Genomic DNA, 26,122 nt, shown 5'->3' with positions numbered 1-26,122 from the left:
GCGCGGGGCGGGGCTAGCGGTGGGCACCAGCGCCGCGGGCGGGCCGGGGGCGGGCCGGGGGCGGGGCTGGCGGCGCTGTCACAGCCGCGGCGGCCCGGGCGCGTCCGCCGCCGCCGAGGGGACTGCGCGCCGGCCCGGTCTGCTGGCTCCGGCCGCGCGCCCCGGCCCCGCGCCTCCGCCCTGCGCCCGGCCGGCTCTGCTCGCTCTGCCGCGCCCCCGTCCTCCCCGCCCGGCTCCCCGCCCCGCGCCCCCAGTGCGCTCGCGGGCTCGGCCGCCGCCTCGCCGAGCGCAGAAGGGCCGGGCCGGGGCGGCGCTGACCCCGCGGCGATGAAGGGGCCTCGGGGGACCCGCAGCCCGAGAGCCCCCGGGGCCGGAGGCGCGCGTGGCCGGGGCCAGCAGCCCGGGGGTGCGGGGACCGGCGCCTAGGGGCCGCCGCCGAGATGGAGCGCGCCGGGGACGATCCGGACTCGCCGCCGCAGGTCAGTGGCCCCGCCGCCGCCGCGTACAGAGCCCCTTTATGCGTCCGCATCGGCGCCCGCGGCATGTGCTACGGGCGCCTGTGCGCGCGCCCCTGTGTGCGTGTGTGCCTGTGTGTGTGTGTGCCTGTGTGTGTGTGTGCCTGTGTGTGTGTGTGCGCGCGCGCGTGGATGGTGGTGCGCGCAGCGGGGCGGCTGAGAGTCGGCCAGCATCGGGCCGGGGCCAGGAAGCGCCGCAGTCGAGGGGCTGCTGCGAGACAAGACCTGGGTGGTGCTGGCCCTCCTCGCATCGACAAGGGGAAGCTGGTTCTCAGCCCCTGCCAGCCGCAGGCCAGGCTCTTAGCTCCCCGGGGCCCTTCCTCCCACCTCAGCAGGTGGTTCCTGGCGACCTGGAGTTGGGGGTCAGCACCAATGCTCCGGGTTCCCCAGGGTCGTCCCCAAGCCCAGAGGCTCCAGCCACTGGCAAGTTAAGTGTCCACAACTCTCCCGCGAGGCGGGGGGCTGAGCAGTGGTGAGGGGGCCCAGCGTCAGGACAGGTGTGCAGGGGGCAGAAGGAGTCAGGACCGAGTTCATTGCCTGCCCTCCACACCCGGACTCAGGCCTGGGGCCCCAGTCCCTCCCAACCAGAGCCCACAGCTTAGGGGAGCAAACTGAGGTGTGAGGCAGCAGAGGATGGAAGGGAGGCCAGGAAGGAGGTGATGCCGGCCTGGGGCTGGAGCTGAGGTTGAGAGAACCCGCCCCTGCGCACGCAGAGGCAAAAACAAGACCCTCTCCAGCTCTCTGCCTGTCCTGCCCCGGCCAGGCCTAGTCCCAGCCCGGCGCCGCTTGCGTGGATTCTTGTAGAAGCTGGGCAGCAGGGCTCTGGGGCTCTCTCTGCCTGGATGCTGAGGCCGGCCTTGCAGACGGCTGGTCGCTCCAGGCTGGTGGGGGCAGCTCTGCGTGGGTGGGTGGGGTACCCACCGGGGGCTTGACATGCACTGCTGCACAGGACTGGGTGGGGATGTCCCCGGAGCAGCCGGTGACATCTTGTGTGTAGCTGTGTCAGGGTGGGGCTCACGGCTCCCCCAGTTACGGGGCTGTGGGCGTGTGACTTTACCGGATGGAGGCTCCCGCTTCCCCAGATCCACCTTCTGTCCCCCAGGGCTCCCTGCCTCCAGCACAGAGACAGAGGCATCCCCTCTAAAGCTGCTGAGCTGGGGGCTGTTAGTGGCCTCACTGGACCGAACATCGAGTCCCCTTCCTTTGTTTAGAACAAAGACCCTTCCCCCATGAGACCCTCAAAGAGACTGCACTGCACCCAGTCCATGCCCAGCACCCCCAAAGCTTCTGGAGCTGCATTCGTCCCCCTCTCCCCATCTTGGGGAGATGCAGAAGGCTTGCCCGGGTGTGGAGCAAGGAGGCTTGATGGATCCATGCCCCCTTCAGTGCCAGGCGGCTGCTGTGCCCGTTTTGTGCCTGCCCATGGGTGAGCCCCTCCTTGTTGGGGTGTGCTGGCGGCTCACCGGCACGGGACTGAATGCACGCACAGAGGTTCCGGATGAGCAGCAGTGACGGGCCCACCTGAAGGGGGGCTGGTGGAGACTGGGGGCTCCAGAGGAAGAAGCGGAGGGCCAGCCCTGCCCCTGGCCGCCGTCTCTGGATGCACCTGGGTTTTCCCCCATGGTTTTGAGGGGCGAGGGGAGAGGGGACACGGGTGGCTGGCCTTCTCTGGCTGTGAGCACAGGGTGAGGAGGAGGGCGGAAGCTGCACAAGTGTGGCGGGTCCAGCGGTGAGCTGACCGCAAACCAGGCTCTAGGGTTAGGGAAGCGTGTTGGTCCAGCTTGGTCAGAGGAGGGGCTGAGCGGGCCGGGAACTGCCCGAGTGCCCCCCTCTGCTGAGCGCTGGACAGGAGAAGAGGCCGGGCTAGGGAAGAGAATCTGAGAGTCCGAGGCAGGTGGAGCAGCTGCGGGAGAAGGCAGACAAAGACGCAGAAGCGTGGGTGCCGGGGTCCAGCAGAGTGGGGGCCGCCTCGGGCCTCCTTCCGAGATGCCCGCCTGTGTCGGCAGCCAGCGGCCAGGGCAGGGGGCCGGCCCCCCAAGGAACGCGGGGGAGCGGGGCTTCAGGGGAGCCCCGAGCGGCCAGGGCAGGGGCCGGCCCCCCAAGGAACGCGGGGGAGCGGGGCTTCAGGGGAGCCCCGAGCGGCCAGGGCAGGGGCCGGCCCCCCAGGAACGCGGGGGAGCGGGGCTTCAGGGGAGCCCCGGGCAGAAGGGACTCTCTTGCGTGTGCCCACCCCCACGCCTTCTGGGGAGAAGAAGAAGGGAAGCTTGCTCGCAGCCCAGGCCTGCAGGCCAGAAGTCCTCTGCGGGGCCTGCTGAGCGTATGGGGTGAGCACGCGGAGGTGGTGCCATGCAGGGCACAGGCTGGCCAGGCCGAGGCTGCCTCGGTCTCTGTGATCGGCTGGGAGGACTTTGGGGAAAGCGGAGGCCTCTAGGCCCTGATTCCTGAACGTCTGTAGACCCAGGAGCCTCTCTAGCCAGGCTGTCTGTAGGTGAAGCACTCGAGAGGCATCAACGTCGTGTCTGCATCTGTTCCGTCCCTGTGAGCCCCTGGCATCCGGAAGCCTCTGAATGGAGTAGCCGTTCTCCCACCCTGGGGCCGCCTCACCGGCCTTGCTGCCGGCTCTCCGTTCAGACCTCCGCCTCCAGGCCTGGGGCCTGGTCCTGCCCCTGCCGTTCCACTGAGGGAGACACACTCAGTGTCCCCCTGCTGAATGGCAGCAACACGGTTTCCGTGCGGAATCAGTGGTTGGTGCGATCATTGCATTTCTTGGCCAGTGTCCCCCCAAAATACGTGCAACCGACAGGAACCCCAGGCCGGTGGCCCCTTGGTGTGGGTGCTGCCAGCTGGCCAGGTGGGCGGGGGCCGCTCCAACCCTGCTCCACACTCGCTCACTGAGCACCTACTGTGTCTCGGGCCCCGGGCCAGTCCCAGGGAGGTAAGGCGTCAAGCGGGCCCCAGTCAGATCAGGTTTTCTGTTTAGCTTAGCTTTGGAAGGAAGGACTGTGTGGGTTGCCTTTTTTTTTTTTTTTTTTGCAGCTACAGCAAATTTACTTTCCTAATGAGGTTTAGCTGCAGCCAATATTAAAATGAATCTGTGCTCCCCGAGCGCAGCAGCTGACGGCAGGGCAGTGGCCTCCCCGCCAAGCGCCTGGCAGGGCTTAGGGCTTTGCCGCCCAGAAGCTCAATGGAGGGGAGTCTCAGGGTGGACCTCTAAGAGCTGGCTGGACTGGGGATGTCTTCCCTGAGATCAGAGCCCCGAGCAGGGGGTCTCCCGCCCCGCAGCTGGGAGATGGGGGGCCCTGGTCGTTGTTCATGAAGGAGGGGGAGGGGGCAGGGCCATGGGGGTCAGAGGGCAGGTGTCAGGAGGGACCCAGCCTGAGGTCCTCATGGACCCTGCGCGCTGCTGAGCGAGTGCCGTCGCCTCCTCCTCCCCCTGCCCCGTCTCGCTTCCTTCCCTGTCTCGCTTCCTTCCCTGGGGAGTGGTGAGCACTGGTCTGTCACTTGCCCGGCGCTCGGAGCCTCAGAGCCTGGCGGGACGTGGCGCAGCTGCCCCCTCCCCTGGTGGGCATCCCCCAGTCATGCCAGCGCTTTCTGCAAGCTCAGGCGCGCACGGGGCTGTGGCTGCCCCGCAGGATGGCACAGACGCGTCCGGGACGAGCCCAGCGTCCCTGAGTGCCCCTGGCAAGAGCTGCCCCGGGCTTGGCACTGTGCCTGCGAGCGCGGAGAGCGGGGCCTGCGGACGCGCGTGCTGTGTGCCCACGCTGTGTGCCCTGGGGCCGCCCCTGACCCCCTGTGCCCCCGCGTGTCTTGTCTCTGAGTGGGACGATAACAGGATGCTTGTGAGGTGGGAATGAGAATCACAATGAATCGTGTTACTCACTTGGAACAGGAGCAGTAAGTGCTTTGCTCAGCAGGTATTTTTGCCTCTTTTTTTTTTAATCTGGCTGCTCCAGGCCTTATTGCGGCATGCCGGATCTTTGGTTGCGTCGTGCAGACTCTTCGCTCCTGCGTGTGGGATCCAGTTCAGGGCCCCTGCATTGGGAGCGTGCAGTCTTTGCCACTGGATCACCAGGGAACTCCCAGCAATTTTTAAATCATTCATTCCATGGTAGTTAACGTTCCATCTACCTACATTTGGACGACACGAAGTCTGCCTGGCACACGGAGGGGCCCAGCTGTGGCCTTGCTTCTGTCACCCACCGCCCTGAGCCTGTCTCCTCCCTGTGGTGGGGCCGTGGCCACACGGTAAGCCCGGCACCATCTCGGGTCGTGTTCGCCTTTGCGAGTGAGCACAGCTCCCCCTCCTGCCCCCAAAGGGCCCTGCTTAGCCCCGTGCGTTCAAGATAAAGGAGCACACGAGGTTCCGGCCTCCAGGGCGTCTGGGCAGGCAGGGGCAGCCAGGGTCGGGAGGGCTCTACCTGGCTCCCAGCCCTGGTCCTGAGGGAGAGGAGCCCCTGGCCAGGCAGGCCCAGCAACCAGCTGCTGTTGGCTTCCAGGCCCAGCTGTGTCGGCCGCTCGCTGCAGACTCAGTCCCAGGGGCCTCGTCTCCTTATCTAAAATGACAGATGTGTGAGGCATGTGCCCGTGTCTGGCCCCAACCACACTGCTGCCCTCGGTCAGCCCCCGTGATCAACACCCCAGGAGCAGGGTGGGGCGCCCACCTGCCGAGAGGACGGGGCAGAGCGAGCAGGTCTGGGAGCCAGCAGTGGCCGGGGAGACCATCTGCCCAGAGTTAGGGTTCTGCATCTGTAGATGCAGCCTTCTTTCTGCAGATCAGGAAGCTACCCGCAGAGGTTCTGCTTCTGTTTTGGGTCATGCAGCACCTTGCTGCCTGGCCCCGCACTGTGGCCTGAGTCTAACTCTGCCCTCCCTGTCTCAGGCCCCCAGGCAGGGGGCGAGAGGCCCTCCCCCACCAGCCAGCCAGGCCTCCGCTGTCCTCCCGTGACAGCTGGCGGGAGGACGCACCTACACTGTCCTGCCAGGGCCCCAGGGAAGGTCAGCTGGCTCAGGCCACAGGCAGCGCATTGGAAATACACAGGAAACTTTAATTAGATCAGTGAATCAGCAGCCTGCATGGTGTGTGCACATAGTCTGACCACACTCTGACCACACGGTGTGTGCACACCCTCTGCCCCCAGCCTCTGTGCTGAGCAGTTGTTCTGTTTCCTTTTATCCTCTGAGCCTCTGAGGTGAAGGGAAGTGTTGCTCGCCTAACTCACCCTGTGCTGACATGGACTTTCTCTTGTCCCCGTGAACCTCCCGCTGGGAGCCAGCATCCACGCCTCCACCCCTCCCCACACCCCTGGCTGGAAACACCAGCTCTGTGTGCATGTGTGCGTGCACGTGTGTGTGTGCTTGCCAGCCTCTCACCATGCCCTGCGCACGCCTAGAGGCTTGCCTGGAACCCCTGGGGCGCGTCCCCTGGACGTGTCCGCTGTGTGTCTCGCCATGGAGACCCCTGCCAGCCAGCAGGAAGGTCTGGCGCTGGGCCCACACAGGTGCCGCCCGGCGCAGTCCCCAGTGTGTCGCTGCTGACCCACCCACGCACGGCTGTTGGGTGGCAGGTCCTTTTCTGTGGCAGAGATTCATAGAATGCACAGTTAGGTGCACCACCTTAACGGCTCTCAAGTGCTCAGGGCGCCCAGGACATCCCCACTGCGCACCTGTCCAGCTCCAGGACTCCTCATTGTGCACGCTGGAAGCTGTGTGCTTCCCTAGCCCCCGTTCTGCCCGAGCCCGACCACCTTGTGCCTCTGTGAGCGGGTCAGGGGCTTGGTCCTGTTGTGCCGTGCCTCCCTGAGCCCAGAGTCCTCCAGGTCTCTGTGTCAGAGCAGCGTCAGCGCTGGTCTCCGCTGGGCTGGGTCACTCCATGTGGAGCGTCTTGCCGGCCCGGTCCTCAGACAGGCAGGCCGTTTGCTGCCAGACCGTCGGGGGGAGGCAGTCCACGGTGGCGTCTCCCCACTGCCCTTCCTGCCCAGGGATGCAGACGCCTCTGTGCTCTGAGAACCAGGCGCCTGGAGCCCCACCTTCCCCGACAGTCCAGTGCCGACCGCAGGGCCGGCGTGCTCGACAGCCCCCGGGAGACAGGGAGGCAAGAGCACGGCTGGCTGAGGCTACAGGCAGGGCCAGCAAAGGGGCAGCCCAGCCAGGACCCCAGGCGAGGAGCCGGCCCCTTGCAGAGCCTGGGGTGGGGCCACTGGCCCCGGAGCCCCGTGCATGGGGCGGCCCTCTGCACGCCCCTCGTGAGGCTCAGCCTGTCTAGACCACCGTCTGGGGCTGACACTGGGACCCTGGGTCCCTCACCCCCCCGGGGTGGGGCCTGGGCTGAGACTAGGGACTCTGGGTCCATCACCCCCTCCCCAGGGTGGGGTCTGGGCTGAGACTGGGACCCTGGGTCCCTCACCCCCCCAGGGTGGGGTCTGGGCTGAGACTGGGACCCTGGGTCCCTCACCCCCCCAGGGTGGGGTCTGGGCTGAGACTAGGGACTCTGGGTCCATCACCCCCTCCCCAGGGTGGGGTCTGGGCTGAGACTGGGACCCTGGGTCCCTCACCCCCCCAGGGTGGGGTCTGGGCTGAGACTAGGGACTCTGGGTCCATCACCCACCCCCCGAGGTGAGGCCTGAGGCTGAGACTGGGGTGCTGTCGCTGCCCGTTCGGGCGCCGCACCTCCTGCAACACTTCTCCCAGTGTCTCTCCCAGCGCGGGGGCGGCTGACCCCAGGGAGGGAACGGGGCAGCAGGAGAGACAGGCGGCAGAGGCAGTGAGAGCAGCCTCAGAAGCCTGGCAGGAAACGGGCAGCCCTGCGTCAACCTCCCACCTCCGAACTCAGCCCCGAGCCCGAAGGAGGAGCCTCGGTTTGCCTACCCTGGAGACGGAGGGAGACGGGGCACCCTGCCCTCCCTGGAGTCCACGCCACGGGCACCACCTGCAGGCACAGCCTCGTCTAGGGGAGGGAGGAACCGCTGTGAGAGCCGCCTGAGGCTGGCCAGGCCCAGAGGAGCCAGGGACCCTGCGTCCCGTCTCTGCCAGACGCGGACGCTCAGCTGGAGTCACGAGCGGGCTGCTGCCATCCCCGCTACGATATTCCACGTCTTGCAGCCTTCGTGGCGCTCTCTGCGGGGCAGGCCCTGCACTGGGGTTTTCCACAGACCCCTCAGCGGATCCCAAATTGCCCAATGAGCGTTGGCGAAGGAGACTCAGTGCCAGAGACACAGTGCAGCCTCCACAGCGTGCAGGGCCCAGAGGAGTCCGGAGGAGCCCCTGGCCTGGGGGCTGCAGACGGACACAGAACCAGCAAGACCGGTGGGTTCACGCAGGGTGTGGGCTGGCCGCAGAGTGTGTGGGGCCTGGCAAGCTTCGGGGGTCAGGCCAAGGGCTCAGAGTGCCAGGTGGCCTCCCCTGGAAACTTCAGGGTGGGTGGGACCCCCACGCCAAACCGCAGGCCACCAGCTCCAAGGGAAACAGGCAGAGAGAAGCAGGATGCCCAGACAGCGGGGGAGGGCAGTGGGGACAGACAGCCACGCGCTGCCACCCCAGCAAGGCTGAGCGCACCCTCGCCCGGGGCCTGCAGGCTCTGCACCCTGTCCTAGGCAGCGCGTCCTCGGACGCCCAGCCCCCGGGCCCTGGCCCCCGGCCCCTGCCCTCCGTTTCCTATCAGAGCCCCGACTCCTGCCCCTGCCCACCCAGGCCGGTGCCCGGGGGCCCCACGCGCTGAGTGTCAGCATGTCCTGAGCTGCCCCAAGCCTCCAGGGCCCGGGGCAGTGCAGCGAGCCGGGCGCTGAGGGGCAGCATGTTCCAGGGTGTTTGCTGCGGCCGTGCTGGACTCAGGCAAGGCCGTGTCCCAGGGCCAGGGTCACCGTCTGCTGCGTCCACACAGCCTCTCCTGGGGGACGTTCCTCAGAGGCCTCTGCGCCCTGAGGCCACGCGTGTGCCCAGGAACTCACTCAGAGGCGGTCCTGGCCGCGAGCTCACGTGCACACATGATGATATCACCTGGGGAGGGGGGGCTGGCTCCGAGTGGCTCGCAGAATGGACCTAGCGCCGCCGCCTCCCGAATGAAACTTCAGCCTGTGTCCGGGGGCAGGGAGCTGGCGCTTCGGCCTCTGTGGGGCTGCATCACAATCGATGGTGCTGAGGTGCAGCGCAGTGCCCAGCTGGTGCCCAGGCTTCCTGCAAGGTGGCCAGCGGGCTCGGGGACACTCAGACCCCCGAGCAGGGCTGTGACAGGCCTCGTGGACGGGACAGCTGCCCAAGGCCCTCCCGCGACGGCTCTCATGGGGGCGCTCACCCGGGCCGGCCGCTGTTGGGTGGGCCACTCTCCCTCTGGTCTGTGTCCCCACCTGGAGCCACGCTGCAGGTCACGCGTGTGCCTCGGGCCCAGCCCAGGACACCCAGGACACACCCCAGGTGACACCCTCCTGCGAGGGGCCGTGGGGCACGTGGACGACCCTCCGCATGAAGACGGGGACGTCAGTCAGGCCACTGGTGCCGCGGGTTTGTGCCATTCGGACTCCTGCAGTGCAGGGGACCACTCACATCAGACCCTTCTCCATTCTCTACTGAGTCAGAATCCAAACCCGATCCCAAGGCTATTTCTGAAAAACCGGAAGAGAAACCAAGGAGCCATTTCATACACGACCGACGGACTGTTGTTTCCTGACTCCTGGGTGGAAGAAACCTGAAGCCGTCACCGCAGCCTGTGCTGAGCGGGTGTCCTTCCGCCCCGGCCAGGGGCTGGGGTCTCGGCCAAAGCGGAGGAAGATGGCACCAGGCCCGGGGTCGCTCCAGCCCCCACCGTGTGAGCTGGTGGAGAGCCCCTCCTGGCTGACCCGGACCCTTGGTGCTGCCCGAGGGGCCAGGTCTGCCAGCAGGAGCAGTATGCGTGGAGCGGGTGTGAGCGCTCTGAGACTCTGACCCAGGCCCTCCAGGCCTGTTTCCTAGCCTGTGAAATGGGGCCAAGACTGCCCTGCCTGTCTCAGAGGCCGCCGTGGCTTGCAGAGAAGGAACCCAGCCTGCCAAGGCAGGGCTGCAGCCCCGGGGGTCGTCCGAGCCCTCCTGGGGTGGAAGCCCCCTCTTCCACCTGCTCCGGGGGTGAGGGCAGAGCCGGGGGTCAGCAGCTGCCACGTGCTGCCCTCTCCCCGCAGAGCCAGTGGGGTGGGGAGGCTGGGGAGTGAGGCATGGGGCCAGCTGATGCATGTGGACCCTCAGGGAGGGAGCCAGTTAGCTGTGGCCTCAGGCTTGTCCTGCGCAGGGGCTGCGGGGTTGATGCTGAGTCCTGTTAGGGCTCGTGGGGTCCCATTAGGTCTCAGAGACCATCTGAGGCCGAGAGTGAGCCGGCCCTTCCCAGCGTCCTGCCCGCTGACCCCTGCTGAACTCTGCTGACCTCCGCTCGGCTTCCCTAGTCCAGCCCCAGGGCACTCGGCTCCCAGGGACAGGGGGCAGCTGCTCTCCTCACGGCCCAGCAGGGTCACCTCCACCCATTCAGGACCAATGCCCTGGCCTGTCTGTGTGGTGCAGGCAGGTGGGGGGCCCTCTCGGGGCCAGGGAGCTGCGGCCTCCCCAGAGTATGTAAGGTTGCTCCTCATCCGTCCGCAACGGCCCTGCGTGCTCTCGTCATCTCTGTGCACACTTAGTCATGTCCGACTCTGCAACCCCACGGGCTGCAGCCCTCCAGGCTCCTCTGTCCATGGGGATTCTCCAGGCAAGAAGACTGGAGTAGGGTGCCATGCTCTCCTCCAGGGGATCTTCCCAACCCAGGGATTGAACCCGAGTCTCCTGCGTCTCCTGCACTGTAGGCAGATATTTTTTACCGTTGAGCCACCAGGGAAGCCCCTTATCATCACAGAATATGGCAGAAAAAAAGAAATACAGGCGGGAAAGGAAGAAAGCCCTCGTTTCTATGAGAATTACGTTGAATGCTCTCCAAAGCTTCCATGAGGCGAGTCCGGGAAAACGTTCTCCAGGAGAGGTGAAGACCGGTGGGAAACATCATACGAACGCTGAAGGACGCCGTGCAGGTCACTCACTGAGCGTCCCCTGGTCGCGGACCACTTTGGGGAAGTCAGGTCGGGGCCGCGGGCGCTGTGCCCGGGGGACGACTCCCCGCGGGCCGTGAGCTCCCGGGACATCCTTGGCCTTGCAGGCAGAGTCGCACTGGCTGGCAGTGGGCGCTCGATCAGGGAAAGGACTTCGGCTGGGCGGTGGTCAGGGCGTGCGCAGCTTGTACACAATACTCTGGGGGTTCTTCTCCCCGTGGCCTCCTGCGACCCGCCTGCCAGCCACGATCCCAGGCCTACGGGCACCATGGCCCTTGCCCTGCTCGAGGGCTTGGGGGGGGAGGTCTGTGTGTAACTGACCTCCACCAAACACACACACGTGCGCACACACACGTGCACATGCATACACATACACATGCGGCACACACATGCACACATGTACACACACACGTGTACACCTGTGCACACGCACACACGTACACAATGTACATGCACAGCACGCACACGCGAACACATACGCGTGCACACACACGTACACATACACATGTGTACACCTGTGCACATGCATACACGCACACAATGTACATGCACAGCATGCACACGCAAACATACGCATGCACATGCATGCGCACGCACACATGCACACACGTGCATACATGCTCACACACGTGCACACACACGTGCACATGCATACACACATGCAGCACACATGCACACGTACACACACGTGTGCACACGCATACATGCACACAATGTGCATGCACAGCATGCACACGCACGCACACATGCAGACACGTGTACACATGCACGCACACACACGTGCACGCACCAGCTCTGCAGATACCTCCCTGAGTGGCAGGACAGAGCTGTGTGAGCCTCCCTCCCTGCGGGCCAGGCGCATCCAACCCCCAACCCACCACCGCCGCCACCACATGGCCCCTGAATCCAGCAGGGCCCTTCCCACCACCAGTGGGACTAAACCAGCTCCTCCCCAGGTGTGGGGCGTGGGCAAGCTTTCTGCTGGAATCCCTGCAGTCTCAGAAGGCAGGCTGCCGTGAGCCTCAGAGCCAAGTTCGCCCAGCCTCTTCCGGGCAGCCTGCTTGAGGCTGGACCCCAGGTCAGCTGCCCACCACCCCTCCCGGGCCACGGCCCGCGGTCATCCTTGCAGTCCCCTCTCAGACTCAGGCCTCTGCGTCTGGGGTGCTCTGCCTGCCCCACTCCACGCCCCCACCCCAGGCCCCCTGATCCCCGCTCCCAGCCACCCAGCCCCAGGCCTGCCCCGCACAGACCCCTGCTGGCCAGCTGGCTCCCTCGGAGGCTGGGGGCTCCCCGCTTCACTTCATAACCACCTGGTAATTAGCTTCATGACTTCGCCGCCGTGCTTATAATAGCCTCCATTAAAGTTATGGGATTTTCAAGCCGTAATGGCTTCCAAAGTAATTAATGCACAACTGGGTTTATGGCTAAGTTTATTTTTAGAGCTTTCCTGCCTCTCCCTCCTTCCCACCATAGATGTTTTGACCAGATAGACTGGACGGGATCAGAGCATCGTCCCCCTCAGGCCGTTGCCTCTGTCCCCTCCTACTCCATGGGGGATCGGGACCTGCAGGGGGCTGCCCCCCAAGGGGTTCTGGGGCCTGACCCCCTTCCCCCACTCCTGTCTGGGTTCAGGCCTGGCCCCAGCACAAGCCGTCCCCTGTGGCCTCGGCAAGCACCAGGAGGAAGGGGATGCAGGAGGACTCAGAGAGCGGCGAGTGATCCCTTGGGGAGGCCACGGCGGGGGCTGGGTGCCCAGGCCAGGCCAGCTCCCACGGCCAGACGCCTGGAAAAGCCCCAGGGGACCCCACAACCCAAGGAGGCCTCCCTGTGTGGCCTGCGGCGGCCAACCAGACCGAGGTCCCAATCCAGTGTTTGGCGTCCTACCCAGGGGCTCGGCACTGGTGGGGCTGGCCGGGGAGGCGGCCCAACACCCAGACGGGCAGGCAGCGTGGCCTCTGGGCTCCTCCCGCGGGGCCGCGGCCAGGAGCGCGGAGGTAGCTCGGGGTCCAGGAACCCGCCCTGAGCCTGCATCGTTTGACCCCAAGGCCTATCCGCCATCTGCTCCAAGCAGGCCGTGCAGACAGGCCGGGGCGGCCACTGGCGCGCACCCACCCGCCGGGAGGGCTGCAGGCCAGAGGACCAGGTCGGGAGGAGGGACGCAGCGCCTCCAAGAGTCCTGCTCAGCCTGGCTCTCAGCCAGGAGAGACGGCCGTCCGCCTGCCTGCGGCCTGGTGGGTGTGACCTTGGGGGCTCGGCCTGCCAGACGGGACACCTGGGGGGCCCACGCGCGGGGACAGGCGGGCTGCCCATGGCTGTCCTCCCCCCAGGCCGCCCCTGTGGACCCAGAGGTGTCTTGCAGGGCTCTCAGCACAGAAGTGGGGGCGGGGGAGGGGGTGACAGCTCCCAGGAGGCTGGGAGGCAGGGCGCCAATCCCTCATCATGAGCTCAGCCGGCCCGGAGGGGAGCTGTCGGCACGCGACCCCCTCAGCTGACCCCCGAGCCCCCTCAGCTGGTCCCTGAGCTCCTCGGCTGATCCCCGAGCCCCCTCGGCTGGCCCCCGAGCCCCCTCGGCTGGCCCCCGGGGCGGCTGGCCCCGAGCCCCTTGGCTGGCCCCCAGCCCCCTCGGCTGGCCCCCGGCTGTGGCTCCAGCCTGGGCCCTGTCCCATCCAGGCTTGCTGAGGGTGCACCCTCCCAGAGTCCACTTCCAAACACTACTGGCCAGTCCTCTGAGGACTCACTCGGCGCAGATGCCTTCATCCAGGCTGTGAAACGAGGTCCGAGCACAAGGCTGTGGCCGTCACAGCCACCTTAGCCTGAGCACTCTCTGCGTCCTCCCAGAGGCAGGCTGCAAGGCCCACGGGCGTTAAAGCCTTGGAAACTAGGTGCCCTCTTCATAAACGGGCCCAGGGGTAAGCCGGGGGAACCCAGGCAGGGGTGTCTGGACCGAGGGGGCACCGCCTGTCCTCGGCCCCACGGGGCGGCACCCCAGGCCTCTGGCCAGCCTCTCTGTCCCCTCTTGCAGGTGTTCACCCCGCAGGGCTCCTGACCCACTGCAGACAGCACCCCTTCCCAGACTCCGGTCGGGCTGGACTCCGCAGAGCTGCGTCGGCAATGGGTGGGTTGAGCGGTCAGGCCCGTGGGCTGGCGTGCGGTTCCCCGTGGCCCCGTGCCTGGCCCACCCGGCCCACTCGTGTGCTTTTCTCCCTCTGCGGCCGCTGCCCAGCTCACGAGGAGCTGTGGGCCCAGCCAGCCTTGGAGATGCCGAAGCGACGGGACGTCCTCGCCGTCGTGCTCATCGTGCTCCCCTGGACACTGCTGGTCACCGTGTGGCACCAGAGCACCGTCGCGCCCCTGCTCGCCGCACGCAAGGGTGAGTCCCGCCCCACCGGGAGACCGAAGCCTGCAGGCCTGAGTCTCCTGACGGGGTGACCGCAGCCCAGAGGCCTGAGTCTCCTGACGGGGTGACCACAGCCTGGAGGCCTGAGCCTCCTGACAGGGTGACCGCAGCCTGGAGGCCTGAGCCTCCTGACGGGGTGACCGCAGTCTGGAGGCCTGAGCCTCCTAACAAGGTGACCACAGCCTGGAGGCCTGAGTCTCCCTTAACAGGGTGACCACAGCCTGCAGGCCTGAGTCTCCTGACGGGGTGACCACAGCCTGGAGGCCTGAGCCTCCTGACGGGGTGACCGCAGCCTGCAGGCCTGAGCCTCCTGACGGGGTGACCGCAGCCTGGAGGCCTGAGCCTCCTGACGGGGTGACCGCAGCCTGGAGGCCTGAGTCTCCTGACGGGGTGACTGCAGCCCGGAGGCCTGAGCCTCCTGACGGGGTGACCGCAGCCCGGAGGCCTGAGTCTCCCTTAACAGGGTGACCGCAGCCCGGAGGCCTGAGTCTCCTGACGGGGTGACCACAGACTGCAGGCCTGAGCCTCCTGACAGGGTGACCACAGCCTGGAGGCCTGAGTCTCCTGACAGGGTGACCGCAGCCCGGAGGCCTGAGTCTCCCTTAACAGGGTGACTGCAGCCCGGAGGCCTGAGTCTCCTGACGGGGTGACCACAGACTGCAGGCCTGAGCCTCCTGACAGGGTGACCACAGCCTGGAGGCCTGAGTCTCCTGACAGGGTGACCGCAGCCCGGAGGCCTGAGTCTCCCTTAACAGGGTGACTGCAGCCCGGAGGCCTGAGTCTCCTGACGGGGTGACCACAGACTGCAGGCCTGAGTCTCCTGACAGGGTGACCGCAGCCTGGAGGCCTGAGCCTCCTGACAGGGTGATCACAGCCTGGAGGCCTGAGTCTCCTGACGGGGTGACCGCAGCCCGGAGGCCTGAGTCTCCTGACGGGGTGACCGCAGCCTGGAGGCCTGAGTCTCCTGATGGGGTGACCACAGCCTGCAGGCCTGAGTCTCCCTTGATGGGGTGACTGCAGCCTGGAGGCCTGAGTCTCCTGACGTGGTGACCACGGCCTGAAGGCTAACTCTCCCTTAACGGGGTGACCGCAGCCTAGAGGCTGGAGGCCTGACTCTCCCCTGACGGGGTGACCACAGCCTGGAGGGAGGCCTGACTCCCCTGACGGAGTGGCCACAGCCTGGAGGGCTGACTCTCCCCTGATTGGCCAGTGGGGACCTGGGGCTGACTTGGCTGATGACTGCACCCTTGGGGGCTGACCTGGGGCTCGGATGGTGCCATGCACCCAGGCTCAGAGCCTCGCGGGCTTTCTTCTGCACCCACGCCCAGGACATGCACCACGGAAGGGCTGGGGGGGTACACCATGGGAGGGCTCAGGGGTGGTGGGCGTGCACCGTGGGAGGGCTAGGGGGTGCATACCCCACAGGAGGGCTGGGGGGTGCAGCATGGGAGGGCTCAGGGTTGGGGGGCATGCACTGTGGTAGGGCTTGGGGTTGGGTGGTGGGATTTCCAGCCTGTGTTACTGAAAGCCTTTCAGGGCGAGTGTCTTCTTTTCCTGGTCAGGAAGCCCTGACGCAGCCCCCAGCCCCCAGAGCAGGCAGGGCCAAGAGCCCCAGTCTGGTGCGGGCAGCCCTCACCGTGACGCTTCAGGCTGCTCATCGCTGCAGGGGCCTGAAGCTTCCTCCAGGAGGACTGGGCCGAGCGTGGCTCAGCGCCCACCGTCCGTCGGGCGCCTGGAGCTCTCCCAGCATTTCCTCCCCTCGCTCCTTGGTGCTTTATCTTTTTTTGGCTGAGCTGAGTGGCTCGTGGGATCTTAGTTCCCTGAGCAGGGACTGAACCCAGCCCATGGCAGTGAGAGCGCCAAGTCCTAACCCTGGACCGCCAGGGAGCCCTGCTGCTTGTCCTTGTAGAGCCGTCACCGCGGCACCTCACGAGGTCTGTCGCGTGGGATGTAACACCACGTGCTTCTGTTCTCAGCGGCGCTTTGGGCTCAGGGACGCCAGGCTGCCGCGCTCAGCACGGCCGGTCATGCCTAGAGACGGGACTTGGCGCCCTGGCCCCAGGGCAGCCGCGATGGTGACACAGGCAGCACCAGAGGGCGATGGGGGCCCTGAGGACCGGAGGCGGCGGCAACCCTGACCCAGCCCGTCTTAGGCTCGCAGACCCTCCAGGGCGCAGAGCTGCCTGCGGGGGTGTGATCACAGGGCAGCGGGGGGGGGGGACCCTCAGGGTCCTTCCCTAGCCTTGGGCTCCAGAGCTCTGCTCGCGGCAGGATACACTAACCCTTATTTATGTCCTGGTCTGCAGCTGCTCTCTGGAAGCTTGTTTTCTTTTCCCAGTTTGACTTAAAACTCCTGCAGAAAGTCCCCTTGGTTGCCTGCGCCGGTCTCCCCACCCTGCACCCGCAGCCCGGGGGCAGGCTCCCACCTGGGCTGTGTGTCCCCAGTGGGGGGTCATTAGCCCGTGGGAACTCTCCGAGAGCCGGGGACTTGTATGTCACCGCGGAGCCCAGTGCCCAGCCCCAGGCCAGCACCCACATCCACACCTGCGTGCTGACTAGAGCTGTAGGAAGCCCAGCCTCCCGGGACCCCCTTCACCCCCTGCACGGGATTGCCCCCACTACCCTTCCCATAGTTGGACATCTTACTGTCCGCCTCTGCACAGGAGAGATGTTGTGAGCCCGGGCTGTGTTCCGAGCCCCTAAACCCACAAGGAGATGCAGTTATCAGCTCCCCTTCGCAGCTGCCAGCAGTGACCAGAGGCCAGGCCCCTGGCTCAGGGTCCTGTGGTTAGTGCAGAGCTGGCCGGGTCTGAGCCTCGGACCCCGGACCCCAAGGTCTGGCCTCCGACCATCCCACCTCCCGCTGAGATGGCCCCGGAGCAGCGAGCACCCAGAGTCCTTCACGTGGCCAGACAGGCCTCGGTTGGGGGCGGGGGGCGCTTTCAGAACGGGAGGGGTGTGGGCTGGTCCCCCCATGAGGGGCTGCTGGCTCCCCACGGGGATGCAGATAAGGGAGAAAGCCTGGCCATCAGAGCTGCCCTGGCGGGAGCAGGGCACCTCCAGGGGCTCCCATGCCTGCGTGTCATGGAGGTGGGCCTCTGCCCGGCTCCACACACACCCCTCCTGGGCGCACGGCTGGGCAGGGGCCCAGGCAAGGCCCCAGGGGCTGTGAACGCATGACAGGAACGTGCATGTGAGGAGACACACAGGCCCAGAGGAGCCGAGGCGGGTCTCCACCCCGCCCTTTGGCCCAAACATGGGACATCGACGGTCAGAAGGGATGGGCTCGGGATCCAGAAGCATCTTGCCCACCATGGACAGCCCCCAGGACAGAGTGCTGTGGTGAAGCCCCACACTCCACAGCGAGGTTCGGGAGCTAGATTCTGGGTCAGGCCCCAGAGCGCCTTTGGGGCAACCCCCACAGGTCCCTTCCCCCCGGGGGAGCAGGAGGGGGACAGGGAGGGGAGGACGGGGGCAACAGCCTGAGAGGGAGGCTCTGATCCTGTCCAGTCTATCTGGAACCCAGGTGAGGTGCTCCTGGACTCTGGGGCCACAGGCCGCGTGGCACCAAAGCACTAAGGTTGCCCCAGGCAGGAGCGCTAGTGCCCCAGGCTCCTCAGCAGCTCTGGGGAGAAGGGCGCGGGCAGTGTGGTGGGCGCTTCGCCACACAAAGCCTGGCACAGACGGGAGCCCCGGGTGCGATGCTGCAGCTTGGCCAGCTGCCCTTAAACCGCTCAGAGCTGTCGAAAGCCAGGCATAGGGGTCAGAAAGAGGAGGACCCAGGGCGAGGGTGTCAGGCAGCCAGCCTTAACCATCAGCGGCAGCCCCCAGGATCCCAGAGAGGTGTGCACTGACTCTCCCACAGGAGCAGAGGAGAGCCGGGCGGGCTGGTACCTGTATCCAGTACACCTGTACCCAGTATCTGTACCCCAGTACTCCTGTACCCAGTACCTCTGTACCCAGTGTCTGTACCCAGTACCCCTGTACTCAGTACTTATACCAAATACTCCTGTACCCAGTACCTTTGTACCCAGTGCTCATACCCAGTACCCTTATACCCAGCATCTGTACCCAGTACTCCTGTACCCAGTACCCCTGTTTCCAGTACCTGTACTCAGTACCCCTGGAATCAGTACTTATACCCAGTATTCCTGTACCCAGTACCCTTCTACCCAGTACCATTGTACACAGTACTTATATGCAGTACTCCTTACACAGTACCCTGTACCCAGTACCTCAATGCTATACTCAGTACCCCTGTATCCAGTACCCTTGTACCCTGTACCCAGTACCCCTGTACCCAGTACCCTTGTACCCTGTACCCAGTACCCCTGTACTCAGTACCTTATCCAGTACCCCTGTTCCCAGTACCACTGTACCCTGTAACCAGTACCTCTACCCAGTACCCCGTACCCAGTACCTTACCCAGTGCCCCTATGCTCAGTACCTTATCCAGTACCTCTGTACCCAGTACCACTGTACCTAGTGCCTCTGTGCCCAGCACTTGTGCCCAGTGTCCCCACACCCCCTCCTCTGATCTGCAGATGACAGTGGTGACCCCCGGCGCGAGGCACCCCCTGGCACGGACCCCAGGGAGTACTGCATGTCCGACCGGGACATCGTGGAGGTGGTGCGCACAGAGTACGTGTACACACGGCCCCCGCCCTGGTCTGACACACTGCCCACCATCCACGTGGTGACACCCACCTACAGTCGCCCAGTGCAGAAGGCAGAGCTCACTCGCTTGGCCAACACGCTACTGCACGTGCCCAACCTGCACTGGCTGGTGGTGGAGGATGCGCCGCGCCGCACCCCGCTGACGGCACGCCTGCTGCGCGACACCGGCCTCAACTACACGCACCTGCACGTGGAGACGCCACGCAACTACAAGCTGCGGGGGGATGCGCGTGACCCGCGCATCCCCCGGGGCACCATGCAGCGCAACCTGGCGCTGCGCTGGCTGCGGGAGACCTTCCCGCGCAATTCCAGCCAGCCTGGCGTGGTGTACTTTGCGGACGACGACAACACCTACAGCCTGGAGCTCTTCGAGGAGGTGCGGGCCGCGGATACACAGACCAGTACCTGTACTCAGTACCCCTGGGACCAGTACTTATACCCAGTACTCCTGTACCCAGTACCCTTGTACCCAGTACCATTGTACCCAGTACTTATATGCAGTACTCCTTACACAGTACGGAGTACGTGGATACGCAGACCAGGGAGGGCGGGGAACCTGGCGAAGGGGGAGGGGGCCTGCATGGGCTCCCAGACCGACCAACCCACCGCAGCCCTGGCTTCAGGCACTGTCTGGAGGAGGGCTTCCAGTGGGGGAGGGGAGGAGGGTTCCCCGTCCACCTTCAGTGTCCCCCCAACTCCCATCCCCCGAGTTTGGGAATCAGGACAGTGGGGGAGGGGAGGGAGTCATTTCAGACTCTAAATCGGGGAGACAGAGCTTTTGCAGCAAAGGACAAAGCACAGGTCACGTGACAAGGGAAGCACCAGCTGCTTGCAGGGTGGCCTTGCTCACAGCCCTGGCCAGTCCTCTGCAGACGCCCGCCCTGGGCGGCCCAGGTGTCCTGACTCTTCTCCCCTCTAGATGCGCAGCACCAGGAGGGTGTCTGTGTGGCCCGTCGCCTTCGTCGGTGGCCTTCGGTACGAGGCCCCGAGGGTCAATGGGGCAGGGAAGGTGGTTGGCTGGAAGACGGTGTTCGACCCCCACCGGCCGTTTGCCATAGACATGGCGGGATTTGCAGTCAACCTGCGGCTCATCCTGCAGCGGAGCCAGGCCTACTTCAAGCTGCGTGGCGTGAAGGGCGGCTACCAGGAGAGCAGCCTGCTGCGCGAGCTCGTCACCCTCAGCGACCTGGAGCCCAAGGCAGCCAACTGCACCAAGGTGGGCGCCCGCCAAGCTCGCAGCGCGGCGCAGGCCAGCTCCTGCCCGCGAGGCTCCCTGCTAATCAGGGACCTGCACAGCCAGTGGACAGCCAGCCTCCCTCCAGGGTGGCGGGTCTGTGGCCCTTCAGGCAGCCACACTAAAGGTGGGCAGGGGGACGAGGAGGGGGCCCCCAGGCAGGCAGAGCCTAGGAATGAATTCCTCCCTCACCACGCATCAGCTGGGCTGCATACTTCCATGCCAGACACACCTACATGTGTGCACACACATGCACACGTGGGCACATGTGGGCACACGCACACACACACATGCATATGCCAGTGCACATGCACCGACATGCACAGACACGGGCACATGTGTGTGCATGCATGTGCACACACGCCCATGCACGTGCACACGAGCACGAGTGTATGTGCCCAGTACACACGCACACACAGGCGTGCACACACATGTTCGTGCATATGCTCATGCACACACATGCATAGATACGTCTTCCTACCAGTTTGGACTTCTCCAGTTGGGGACCAGGCTGGCACTTAGCTGAGCTGGAGGCCCCAGAACTGTCTCCCTCAAGATCCATCAAAAAGCACAGGGGAGGCTGAGAAGCAAGAGGAAAACTTGGGACCACTTTCTCTCTTCTTTGTAGCTGCGGATTTTCTGTTTCCAATAGATATTGTGAAGGCAGCCTGTGTACAAAGAGCAAGAATGAGGGGGTAGGCAGAAATACAGAACAATGGAGAAAGTCTTGCTGGAACAGGGCTGGAGGGGAGGGGCAAGGGTGGGAGGGCGAGGTCGGGGCCAGCCCCATGTGGTCTTATGTCTCTGGACACACAGATCCTGGTCTGGCACACGCGGACCGAGAAACCAGTGCTGGTGAATGAGGGGAAGAAAGGCTTCACTGACCCCACGGTGGAGATCTGAGCCCCGGACACAGGTAAGGGGATGCGAGCCGGTGACACCCTGAGCAGCCCCCCCCTCCAAGCTTGGGTGTAGAGTAAATCTGCCAAGGCGTTTCCTCCTGGTCTTTAATCATGACAGTCACGGCAAAGGTCCCATGGAGTGGAGGAGGCAGAGATGAAGTCAGTAGGTGGCAACCTCCCCGCACACCTGGGCCCCCCAGCTGGGTCCCCGCACACCTGCACCCCCCCAAGCTGGGTCCCCGCACACCTGGGCCTCCCAGCTGGGTCTCTGCACAGCTGGATCCCCACACAGCTGGGTCCCCACACAGCTGGGTCCCTGCACACCTGGGCCCTTCCTTGCTGCTTGGAGGCCTTCACCTCACAGCACTGCCTCGTGACGGCTCCCTGTCTCCCCATCTCATTCTGGCCACAAACCTGTCCTCGTATGAGGCCCTGCTGGGTGGACTCACCCGGGCTCTGTCTGCATGGTTTCCTCCTCAGTTGAGGTAGAAGCGTGGACTCCAGATTCTGGCCCAGTTCCCAGGCTCCCATTTCCCTCATTTTCTTCATCTGCTAAATGGGTTGTTGGGGCACCAGAAATAGTCTCTGGCACTGCCCAACTGCTGCTGCTTTTATTTGGTCCTTAAAAATCCTGTACTGAAGTAGTTCACAGGCTCTATTTACGCTTTAGAGATACAGGAACGAAACTCAGAAAAGCTGAGTGGATTGTGCCAGTAACCCGCACAGCCAGGCCCTTCCTGAGCTGGAGGCTTGCTGTGAGTGGGGTTCTCTTGGTCTTCAGGCCTCGGAGTCAGCCTGCAGCTTTTGTGCCTCGCTGGCAACAGCCCAACTGCAGGAGACCGCGGGGGTCATGACCCTGAGCATGGCAGATCACCTGGGCCACGACCAGACCGCAGTGGGTCAGACAGAGCACGCTCCCAGCTCCTCGGGCGTCTGGGGGGGCCCCGTGGACCCCAGCTCCCAGCGGCCCCCTCACGCTGCTCCCTCGCTCTCTCCCCTCAGGAGCGCCTTCTGAGACCTGCTCCTGGCCGCCTCCTCTCCCCACGCCGTGTCCCTCTGAGGCGCACTCCCGTGGACTCGCTGCCACCCTCCCTTCCCCTGTGGGGCCTTCAGAGAGAGCCCGGCCCCATGCCGGGACGAAGGACGGAGACCCTAAAGCACAGAACCCCCAGACCTGTTGTGCTCCACCCGCCCGGCAATCCTGCGGGGTCGACGCCATGGGCCCCGAAATAGGGGACTGCCCGGCTGGGACGGAGGTGAGAGCCCGGCAGAGCGGCCCCTGGCCCCATGGGGCCCCACGGCCACCGGACGGTGGTCCCCAGCCCCAGGCGTCCGGACCAAGCTGCTCCCGGGAGAGGAGGTCGGCGCCCTAGCGGGCTTTCCTTGCTCCCGCCTCCAGAGCCTGGGGCCGCCTGAGCGCCTGGCAGGCCCGGCTGTACCTCGCCTCGCGGGGGGAGCAGAGCCCCTCCAGGCCCTCGCCCCACCCCCGCCCCGCCCCCGCCCCGCCCCCGGCCCCGCCCAGCGCGGAAGGAGCCGCCCGCCCACTGCCGCGCCTGGGCCGGGACTGGGGAGGCAGACGCCCCCACCAGAGCGGCCGCCGGGGCTCAAGGTGCAGGTGGGCCAGGAGCAGAGAGAGGAAGGGCCGGGCGGTGTCCTCCCCGCCCCGGCCGGGGCTTTGGCCTAGCGGAGGGGTCGACAGAAGGGCACGGAGGTGACCTGAACCCAGAGGGCGGGAGACCGAGCCCAGACTGCTGGCAAATCGTGACTTACACACAGAGTGGGAAGCAAAACCTCGCTTATCCCAAATGGGGCGCACAGTCAGCTGGCCTCCCGTCCCTCCCCATCCCCCTCAACCACGCAGCCTCCCGCCAGGAGGGAGGCGCTGGTCCCCCTGCCTTCCCCGCGGGCCAGCCCTCTGCCAGCCCCCTCTCATGCTCCTGACGGCTGGAAGCACAATTTTCATCCCCTGAGAGGCAGAGGAACGGCTCGCGCCCCGCCCGAAACAGGTGTTTACTTTTAACGCTAACAGCCCCCACCCTCCTGAAACTCGCCGGATGGGCCCGAGGGCTGTGGAGAGCCCGCTCCTGGGTATGGGGGGCCGTGGCCTCAGCGCAGCGACCCAGAGTGCCAAGCAGCATCGCCGCCTGTGCTGAAGGGAGTTTACCTCCTCACCATGGTCAGGAGAGCATCCCACAACCCCCTACCCAGAGCCCTGAGCCGCCTTGCAGGGCCCGGGAACCACGGGGGTAACAGTGACCAGCTGAGTGGGTGAATTTGCGCCGGGCACCGTGGCCTCGCTCACGGGACCAACTCTGGACGCTGGGTCAGCTCGCCTGGCTGGGCAACTGTCTTGGCCAGAAGGCCAGGGCTGGTTTTCAGGAAATTGGTGATGAACCACGAAACGGGATCGTCTCTTTTTGTTTCTTTTTGGCAGATACTAGTTCAGTTGTTCACCTAACACCCTCTCTTCGCTGCATGTGTATTTATTTAGTTATAACCCTGGTGGACTGCAGCTTCCGTCTTCGTTGGGAATGAGTTCGTTATGAGCCATGGTTGGGTCGGTGACCACAGCTTGTTTGCTCCCCCGTCGGGAGTGGGGGGGCGGGGCAGAGCCCGGAGGACACAGTGGGGAGGGCGGCCCCCACAGCTGCACCGTCGTCTGTTTTAATTTAACTGTATTTAATTTGTTTCGAAATTAAAAGTCAACTATGGTTTTTAACCGTCTTAACCCTCCTCCACCCTGCCTGCTTTCTCATCACTTAAGCGTCCAGCCTGTACTGTGAGGTGCCCCTCTGGACACTCCCTGCTCCAGGTGCCACGTGGGCCCCGAAAGCCTTGGGGTCACCTCCCACGAGGACACGAACACAAAGCCCTGGCACTGCAGACGCCATCCGCACCAGGAGGCGGACAAGGGGCATGGGGTGGGCGCGGGTGGCGTCAGAACGGCCTCTGGGCAGATGTGCAGAGACCGGGATCCGGGGCAGAGCGCTCCGTCAGCAGGAGGCGCTTGGCAGATGGGCCCTGAGGGCAGCTGACTCTGGGGGGTGGGGTGTCAGACACGAGAGCAGGGGACACTGGACAGGCGGCCTGGGAGTGGGAGGAGGGGCTGCCAGACTTTCGGAGCAGAGGGTGGGCTTGGTCCAGCCGGCCTTCTGGAAGAATCGCTTGCCTCCTGTGCTCCCCACGAACAGGACGAGGGCAGGCGGCTGGAGACCATGGCGGGTCTGGCGAGGCGGGTCAGGTCTGGGCGCATGGCGGGGTGAGCTGCTGGGCCAGGTACGGGGTTTGAGAGGAGCTGAGGAGAGCCAGACAGAGCAGAGAGCTTTGTCCATCGCTCCAGGCAGACTGCAGGGGTCCACGCGGCGACAACAGTGTGGGGTCATGTGACTCACACACTCACGGGAGGTGAGCAGCCAGCGGCTGGGGCCCCTGAGCTCAGACGGGGATGCACGTTGCGGAGAACAAGCCTGAAGGCTGTTGACAAGCCCTTCATGCACGGCCTCAGCAGCAAGTACGGACGGAGCGGGAGGAGGCCTGGGAGGGCCTCAGACGCCCAGCACTCAGAGGCTGGGTGAGCAGCAGGGCATGTCCTGCCTAGGTGCTTGGACAGACAAGCTGGGGTCACCGGGCAGGGAAGTCATGAAGATGGGTGGAGCCAGGGACCTCGCCCAGGAAGGGCTGCGTGTCAGGTGGCACAGGGCCATGCAGGGCATGCTCACTGCAGACCCCAGGCGTGCCCGGGTGGACTCGCACCCACGGGCCTCATGGGGCCCGGCCGGGGCCTCGGCTCCTGGTGCTCAGCTCTGAGCTTCCCGCGGAACACGGGGCAGGAAGGGCTGGTTAGTTTGGACGAGATCAGGACGTGCTCTGGATACCTCCCCGCTGCCTGCCATGGCCCACAGGTTCGTTTCAGTGAGCTCCACTGTCTGCCTCCAGCAGGACCACGGGGTTCAGCCCGCCGTGACCATCTGCCCTTGACCCGGCTTGTGGGCCCGGGGGCGGCACACTGGTGCCCCCGGGAGACCCGAGCTGTGTCCCACTCCCGGGAGGAATCCACCCTTGGACTGGGGCTATTACAGAAGAGCCTCCGTTGGTGGCAGAATGCAGGTCCGTGAGGACGCGCGCCCGCCGGCCCAGCCGCCTCCTGCCCACCAGACGGTCTGCATTCCCCACCAGCTGGGCTGACTCTGTGCCCAGCCCCACAAGCCCGTGTCTCAGCTCCCCGCACACAGACCGAGTCAGAGAGACACTGCCAAGCAGGCCTGGAATCAACTCTGTGGCTTTATTGCAACTCAGGGCAGCGAATTGGAGCCCCGCAGAGGACTCAACCCTGGGCACACCCGGGGGTCTGGATGCACATGTGGGAGGAGGCTGCCCGGCCCCGCCCCCCCCAATTCCCCAGAGCAGTGGCCTTTCCTCTCAGTGGATGCTTCGTCACGTGGAGCGGGGAGGGAACGAGTGGATGCAGGAGGTGAGGCCCAACTCTCAGATGCGACCCTGGGGAGCGCAGAGGAGGCCGCAGGCTCTGCACTGCACTGGCGTCCTCCCAGGATGGCAGAGAGACCTGGGCAGGTCGTGAAGGGACAGCGGGCTCCCCCCACCCTCCATGGACAGCACGTGTGCCCCAGCTCAGAGCTGGGGCCACAGGGACGAGGGCACGGCTGGGCCAGGGGCAGAGGAGCAAGCACTCAGGAGCCGGGCCCCACCAGCCCCCACAGTGAACAGTCCCCGTCTGGCCCAGGGGAGCGGGGAGGCGCTCCGGGAGGGAGGGCCCCTCACCCTCTCCTCGAGCCTCCGGTCCTGCAGGGCAAGGGTGAACTGCAGCCGCAGGCAGACTCCCAAGGGCGGCCGGAGCGGGCACAGGCCGGTCAGCGGTCAGCGGGGTCGCGGGCCTGGGCGGCTCAGTGCACGTACTCGTGCTGGCCCAGGTTGGGCGTGTCCACGAACTGGATTATCCGTTGCGCCATCTTCTCTTCAAAGACGATGATCTGGGGGAGATGGCCAGCCTGTCTCTGGGCGGAACGTCTGTCCTCTCCCGCCCACCCAGGCCCCCTGGGAAACGCGGCGGGGCAGGGAGGGCGGGGCTGAGGAGGGGTCCCAGGGGACAAGCCCCCACCTTATTTAAGCCTACGTCCAGCCAGGCACCTGGGAGGTAGAGGGTCTCCTGGGGCCCGATGTTCCAGTAGCGGCCGAGGTTCTGGTTGTTGATGAACACGACCCCCTTTTCCCAGCCCTACGAGAAGCAGAAGGACGCATCAGTTGGCTGAACTCAAGAGTGACAGGAGCTCTTGCCTTCCGAGGGACCAGCCAGGACTGCCCCCAGCCTGCAGCTGCCCCCGCAGGGTGCTCGGCTCAGACTGGAC

General features: G+C 65.4%; 2 protein-coding genes across 4 annotated transcripts in view; one reads left to right on the top strand and one right to left on the bottom strand.

The window, feature by feature from the left end:
* The first annotated feature begins 274 nt into the window (after positions 1-274).
* On the top strand, positions 275-23,487 carry B3GAT1 (beta-1,3-glucuronyltransferase 1). Of its 3 annotated transcripts, none has more exons than XM_061381681.1 (7): positions 275-479; positions 13,572-13,664; positions 13,773-13,919; positions 18,491-18,999; positions 19,543-19,839; positions 20,674-20,773; positions 21,762-23,487. In XM_061381681.1, exons 2-6 carry the CDS (start codon positions 13,661-13,663, stop codon positions 20,758-20,760), a joined length of 1,044 nt encoding a protein of 347 aa, XP_061237665.1. In that variant the 5' UTR covers positions 275-479; positions 13,572-13,660; the 3' UTR covers positions 20,761-20,773; positions 21,762-23,487. The 3 variants fall into 3 exon arrangements, with proteins under 3 accessions (XP_061237665.1, XP_061237666.1, XP_061237664.1); XM_061381682.1 differs by lacking the exon at positions 275-479 and adding an exon at positions 4,546-4,760; XM_061381680.1 differs by lacking the exon at positions 275-479 and adding an exon at positions 7,040-7,817.
* A 1,535-nt stretch (positions 23,488-25,022) lies between these two features.
* LOC133227180 (beta-galactosidase-1-like protein 2) overlaps positions 25,023-26,122 on the bottom strand; it is a 38,903-nt gene continuing 37,803 nt past the window's right edge. The window contains exons 18-19 of the mRNA XM_061381676.1: positions 25,876-25,992; positions 25,023-25,747 (exon numbers count right to left, since the gene is read on the bottom strand). Of these exons, the coding sequence (XP_061237660.1) occupies positions 25,661-25,747; positions 25,876-25,992 (204 nt within the window). The 3' untranslated portion in view covers positions 25,023-25,660. The remainder of the gene's footprint in view (positions 25,748-25,875; positions 25,993-26,122) is intronic.

This window comes from Bos javanicus, chromosome 15 (assembly GCF_032452875.1).
Source record: "Bos javanicus breed banteng chromosome 15, ARS-OSU_banteng_1.0, whole genome shotgun sequence".
NCBI classification, from domain to species: domain Eukaryota; kingdom Metazoa; phylum Chordata; class Mammalia; order Artiodactyla; family Bovidae; genus Bos; species Bos javanicus.
This window is presented reverse-complemented; position numbering and strand designations above follow the sequence as displayed.

What these genes read in the sequence shown, in the direction of transcription:
- B3GAT1 (XM_061381680.1), top strand. Translation starts at nt 7,691, where the DNA reads ATGAGCGTTGGCGAAGGAGACTCAGTGCCAGAGACACAGTGCAGCCTC. An exon ending in ACACAGAACCAGCAAGACCG is followed by an intron (nt 7,818 to 13,571) that starts GTGGGTTCACGC and finishes CCCCTCTTGCAG; the next exon opens with GTGTTCACCCCGCAGGGCTC. An exon ending in GCCTGGAGCTCTTCGAGGAG is followed by an intron (nt 19,000 to 19,542) that starts GTGCGGGCCGCG and finishes TCTCCCCTCTAG; the next exon opens with ATGCGCAGCACCAGGAGGGT.